General features: G+C 32.5%; 1 protein-coding gene across 1 annotated transcript; it reads left to right on the top strand.

The window, feature by feature from the left end:
* Window positions 1–5942: 5942 nt before the first annotated feature.
* On the top strand, window positions 5943–6667 carry LOC108558107 (enhancer of split mbeta protein-like). Its single transcript, XM_017914915.1, has one exon. It carries the CDS (start codon window positions 6029–6031, stop codon window positions 6560–6562), a length of 534 nt encoding a protein of 177 aa, XP_017770404.1. The 5' UTR covers window positions 5943–6028; the 3' UTR covers window positions 6563–6667.
* The last annotated feature ends 228 nt before the right edge of the window (window positions 6668–6895 follow it).

Below are 6895 nucleotides of genomic sequence, written 5' to 3'. Positions count from 1 at the left end.
TCTCCATTCTACTGAAGCAGCTCTCCACAAGTCCCTCAGCTCCTTCCTTCGAGATATATCACGCATACACTTAATCATTCGAGAAACGAAAGAGTAACACGAAATGAACAACAACAACAAAAAAATAGTAAAAAGTAAGATGCAAGATGAGGAAGAAGAACGGCCACATCCGAAGGAGGAAAGAGATGAGCGTATCAGAGTAGTTGTGTAGAAGCAACGGGTTTGATCCTTGAGCCCAGAAATGATTGTCGGAACATATTAAAGTTCCTAATGTGTACCTGCTTTGTGAACGAAATTGCTGCGCGGCTCAAATGCCCAAGTCCTTTGAAGGAGCGCACACACACATACACAAAAAAAACAACCTAAATATGATCTTTTTTTTCTTCAAAGTTTCACAGTACTAGAAACCAAAGGAAACGCAATAATAACAACAGCAAGAAAGTGGAAAGAACATCGAAATAAAACAACAACAACAAAAACAAAGGAATAGCAAATTGCAAACGAAAAAGATATCGTGAGAAAGGCAACCAGCCAGATTTCACGGAGGCCGTTTTTATGATGGAAGATAATCGCTTCGATTTTATTACACCGCCAATCGATCTCTTTCTCCTTCTCTCCGCGCCACGATTCCAATCCTCCTCGTCCTTTTTTTTTTTTCTTAACTCCTCTCGCTTCTTCTACTCCGTTTTCTAATGGCCCCATCATTTTAATTGATATGAACCATCATCATCGATTATACATTTTATATAATTCCTTTTCGTTTAATGCCATTGGAGAACACCCAAGTCAAAACCCATTCCGTTTTGGAAATAAATAAATAGAAGAAAAAAAAACTCATCTCCGTCCACGATTTAGAAACTTCACCGAGCAAATTAGGAAATCCACGTTGGTTTTTCTGTTTTATGATTTATCTGACTCAATGTTTCTACTTCTTGTATACTTTTATACGTTGTTTTTTTTTTAATTAACTGCTTCAACGCCACAAAACGAGACCACACCAAAGGGTATCCAGTTTCTTCCTAGAATCTACGCTCTTACTTATCTTGATTTACTAGACAATACCAACCATGATATGATAATCTGGAAGTCATGATATTATATAAATTGATACTGCATTGTATATTACTCATATTTGTGATGTAACTATAGCAAGATCTTTATTTTGCATGGAACATTTTAAATAATTATATTATATTATTTTAAGTTGAAAAGTTTTGATTCGTGTTTCAAATAAAAAATGTTTAACAAAAGGTTTAAAAGAAATGTATAATTAACTGAAAACAATAACGACTTTATCCAAAATAAATAAGAGAAGTAACATTTATTCATTAAAAAATATATCTGAAGTAAATTCTACAATTTTTTTTAGTTTAATAGAAAAGTTTTTTTTTAAGTTTCTTATAAAGAGGATAAGTTGTGTTGTGTTGTTATATAGAAATATACATGAACACCTTCAGTTAAAAATGTTTGTATTTATTTAACAATTGATTGAAACTCAAGATCAGAAACCAATAAGAATCAAAGCTAAATATATTTCAAGTTTCAATAATAAGTTTTTAAACCTAACAATTTCCCACGAAGAAAACATTATAAACCTAATTTTATTATGAATGTTTACTTCTTAGTTTTTTTGGTTCATAATGCAGAAATTGATCCATAGCATGACTAAAACGATCATCAATATTTGTAGTATTATTTGTGATGCGAACAGAGATATAAAAAGAAGGAGAAGAAGAAAAGAAATGTAGCCATTTGTATTCAAAGACTGGCCAAGCCAATAATCACTAATCCCACTGCCTTCCTCGCATTTTCTTCGATTTTACTTTCACGACTCCTCACTTAACTCAAGCCGTTTTCATCCAAGAAACGTGAAAAATAAACGAACATTTTATTGGCCATTATGTTCCGCTAAGTTCTATGCAATTTTTACATTTCAATGGAAATTAAGCATTATATTCACTGTCATACAATTATGAAATACCTTAAAGTATACATCAATCATTACATTTTAACTATCATCAACAACAACAACAAAAAACAAGTTATTACAAATCTTATAATTAATGAACGCATATCAACATAAAATTCATATAAATTTATATAATTTTTTTGTGACTCAATCACAAAAGGCAAATAACGTAATAAAATTAATTAAATTCAGCGTGTAAATCGAGACCATCGACGTGGATTTATGTGTATTTTTCGTTTTGGGATTGCGTGCAAAGCGGGAATTAATTTGAATGATTTTATTATACTTGCATAGCGTAGCACGATGCTATTCCATAGGACTCAGGAATCCCGAATTAATATTCAATTATTTAAATCATCCGAATACCAATATTTCGATTCGTCGAATCGATCGTTCATTTCTGACCATAACTCAATAAAGCGGTCTTCCTTTATTTATTACCTTCGCAGTTGAAACCATTTGTATTTGCAGCGAACGTTCATTTTAAAATATTCACTTTCATAATTCCGATTCAATTTAATTAATAGTGTTCATAAATTTATATAGGAAATATCTGATGCAATTTTTGTAAAATTCATCTTCATGTAGACTCTGTTCATATTTATACATTAATTAATCCAATTAAATAACTCTGTTTTAATATACAGGAATACCTCGCATAGTGCGGGTAATCTATCCCGAAGTTTAAAACCATACAAAAAGAGACTCAACTATGTAAAAGAAAAAGAAACTATCGTTTGTATATTGAAAATAGCTTTTAGATTATTTTGCAATTTTTATACCGGACTATAAATTACTAATTGAAGCCGTTGTACAAAAATATTAATTTAAAAATATATACGTGAGATAAACAAAAAATAATAAAATAAATGCCAGTGAAAAAATGTAATAAAAATTTGATAGAGAAATGAATAAACTTTTGTAAGTTGTAACGAAATCAAAACGTAAATATAATATTTATTACTTTAGTTATATGATATGAATTTACGTAAGATTTATAGATTGATTCATTATAAATTGCTCAATCTATTTGCATTTATATGTATGATTAAATTCTACAAATCCGGTACTTATTAATTATTTCATCAAATAGTAACGGGTTTTTACAAATGAATAATTGAAACATAATACAAATTTGTTATTACTTTTGTCACAAAAAAAAGTACATTTACAAATAAATAATTAAAATATTAGAAATCAAATAGTTTTTATTCATACATTAAATAAATTGTAAAAAAAAATCTGTAATCAGAGAATTACGAGTATTTTCAAATGTAGCATTCAAATATAATATGAAGAAGTGTATTCCAATTTATTCTAAATATCTAAATCAAATAATTTATTATAAAGTTAGGAAAAATTTCTAATTTTTCACTGCTTATTAATAGCGTCAGCAAAACGAATTAACGAAGTAGTAAAAACTAAATACTATTATTATTTTGTTTTGATTCGTTGATTGAGGATTATTTACAAGTGTAATTCTTCAAAAGTATTAAAGCAACTTCATTTTACATAAGTTTTAAATAATTTATTTTCTAATATTCTAATTAAGTCATCAAATCAAGGTAATGTGTAAATGCAAATGATACATTAAAAGTAGAAATAAAATAAATAATGAAGATATGAATAATTTTTACAAAATAATTGTTATATCTTAACAAAAGTGTATTTATAAATGAAAAATTAAAATAAATTATAAAGAAGTGCTGTATGTATGTATGTGTTTTTTTGATGACGTAATTAATAAGTTAACAAATTACGGAAAATATTAATTACGTCAACAAAAAAAATGTGTGGTGTATTTATAAATAAAGAATAAAAATAAATAAATAAATAAATAAAGAAGTGTTGATGTACGTGTGTGTGTGTGTGTGTATGCATTGTCTGTTGTCTGAAACAATTGCTTTTATTTGTTCTTGAATAGAAGGGGGAGGGTGTATCAGTTATGTAACGGGTGTTACGGGTGTTGTTATGGTATTATAATGTTCTTGCGTTCGGATGAAATGAAAAGACGCCACTGTGCTCCGCAAAGAGCGCTCGGAGCGACGCGCCGTCCGCTTCGTCCTTGTCTATCCCTGAGGAGACGAAGCTGTCTCCATCTCTGTCTCGTCTTCGGCCAGGCCAGGTGCCCGTGCTGGTATTCCGCCGCAGCCCGTGGGAACGGTTCAAGAAATGCTTCCCCACGAGCAATAGACCAGCAAACGCAACGGAGGCAAAGCCGGCAGCAGCAGCAGCGTGCCATGGGTATTGGCACAAGCCGGACATGAGGTCTTTAGATCGGAGGGTGCCAGACGCATTCCCGCATCCTCATTCTCCCCGCTCTATTTTGTTTTATTTTTTTTTTGCTACCCGATGATCGCAAAGGGACGTATCATTATTTCAGGAGGGAAATCATCGAAAAGGGTACCAACGGCGGGCGCCAGAAGTACGCCCCATTCAACTGCCGCCTAAATTGGTTTGTGTGTATATGAATGTATGCGCGCCCTCCCTTCAACATATACACACAACAGATTTTTGCATATGGAGGGAAACTTCACGCTCCAATTCCAACACCCCGACCAACGGTTTTATAAACCCTTTTGAATATTAAACTTTTTTTAATACAAACATAACAATTTGTCAAATTTTTATCAAAACTTTAATATTTCTATACAAATTATAAACAAAATTATTTTGTTCTACAATCAACTATACGTATTAAAAACAACATATTTTTGTTTACGCTGGGAAACTTCACGCTTCATAAGTAACCAACGGTTTACAAAAAATAATCTATGAATATTGAAACAATTCAAAACCACGGTTTTATAAATGATTTTGATTATAATATAAATCAAAGTTTCTTCAAATTTTATAAATAACTTTAAACGCATCAGATTTTCGCATATAAAAAGAAATATCATTCTCAGATTAGAACAGTCAAACAACTTCACTCATCACAATACATATTTAGATGTTTTTTTTTAAACAAATTCTTAAAATTATTCAGATTTCTACAAATAAAGTCAATTGGAATGTTTCAATTGAAAAACACTCAACAAAAACAAAATATACCTAATAAATTTCTATTCTTCACTTGATAGTGAACTAAGAAAATTGATTTATCAAAGTATATAGTAAATATTATGTAGCTGTCACTTGTCTATACATTTACTTATGCGGATAAACTGTCTGGCACCGACGGTGTTAGTACAATAGAGATTTCTCTCTAATCTGTTGACTACTAACCATACATTTTACCAGAAACGTAATTTCTCTTGTTATTATCTAATAATTGTAGGTACTTCTAAAAATGTAACTTATATTTTCAATAATACATTTGTATAGTTGATATTGTATTTTGCCTACAATAAGTGCACTTTTTTACAGAAAGAAATAGGTTTGGAATATATATGCGTTTTATAGACTAATAAAAAATGTTTTATCAATTTATAGTGAATTTTATATATATTATAATTGGAAATAATGCATTTTAGTTTAAATATTTTTGTTATAAATTTAATTTCTTGTCTCATTTAACTATAAACATAAGAAGTTGTAATTATATTTTAAATATTAATTATTATTGAAAATGTTGATGTAATTGAATTGTGATTGAGGCAATGAAATGTAATATTGTAGATCTTTTGCGTGTGGGCTAAGGGCTGAAAAAGTTAGGGTTGAAATTGGATGAAATGGACGCAAGAGAAGAATAATAGTGACAGAGGGTCTCGCAGCACGTCTTGCACGAGGGGCTGAATAATATGTAAAGTTATTTGGTGTTTTGTCCGGTCGAGTGAATTCCGTGAGATTCCCACAGTTTCGGTGGATGGCATGTGACCGTCACACGCTCGAACAATGGGGGAACCGAGAAACCCCCAATGCATACACGAGGGGGATGCTCGGGCCCAAGAAGAGAAGAATTGAACCGTGCTTGAAGAACCCCCCACCAAATATCCGGCCTAGCCATATAAAAACCATCGGACTAGCATTCCTCAACATCATTCATTCTCAACGAGTCTTGGTGAACGCATCGTGCGCTTAAGTTTACAACAAAACAGTTCAGTTCAGTGTAGAGACATGGCTCCAACCGCATACATGGTACCATCGGAATACAGCGAAGAACCCATCTCACGTACTTATCAGTACAGGAAAGTGATGAAGCCGATGCTCGAGCGCAAACGCCGCGCCAGGATTAACCGTTGCCTGGATGAGCTCAAGGAGCTGATGGTTACTGCACTCCAAAGCGAAGGCGAGAACGTATCCAAGCTTGAGAAAGCCGACATCCTGGAGTTGACCGTGCGTCATCTTCATACGCTCAAGAGACAACACCAGCTGGTCGTTCCCCAGGAGCAATCCTATGCGGATCGCTTCCGCGCCGGATTTACGCAGTGCGCTCAAGAGGTCTCCCAGTTCATCACAACACCAAGTGAAGTGATCGAACCCACCGCCGGAAAGCGTCTCCTTCAACATCTTGGTGCATGCGTCCAGCAGCTAGACACTGTCTCCACGCAAATGCAGCAGTACCCTCAACAAAGCTACACACCTCCAACATCACCGAACGCAAACGCAATTAATACACCCACGAATCAACCCATGTGGAGGCCGTGGTGAAAACAGCAACAACCATCGTTCGCATTCCAACTAGTTGTAATATCGAATCATCAATCATTCAGCTTTACCCACTTTTATATAAATGTTTTTTTCTCTTAATCTCATCGAGAGTTTATTAAGTTTTAGAAAATTTTAAATGATAAAAATCAATAATAATTAAAACAATGTCTTCCAGTACGAAAAATGTTTTACAAAAAAAAAAGATAAAAAAGAAAGTAGTTATTATAATACTGTAGCTTTAATTCTGTGATAATAAAAATGATCTATTTTGTAAATGAATTGTATATACGTACCTGAGGTATTATAGTATCTAACTAGTTATGTTTACTAGCA

This window comes from Nicrophorus vespilloides, unplaced genomic scaffold (assembly GCF_001412225.1).
Source record: "Nicrophorus vespilloides isolate i.1.1-1 unplaced genomic scaffold, Nicve_v1.0, whole genome shotgun sequence".
Classification (NCBI taxonomy): domain Eukaryota; kingdom Metazoa; phylum Arthropoda; class Insecta; order Coleoptera; family Silphidae; genus Nicrophorus; species Nicrophorus vespilloides.
The sequence above is the reverse complement of the archived record's forward strand: the minus strand, read 5'-3'. Positions and strand labels throughout refer to the sequence as shown.

Excerpts from the sequence above, each read along its gene's own strand:
- LOC108558107 (XM_017914915.1), top strand. The coding sequence starts at position 6,029 with ATGGCTCCAACCGCATACATGGTACCATCGGAATACAGCGAAGAACCC.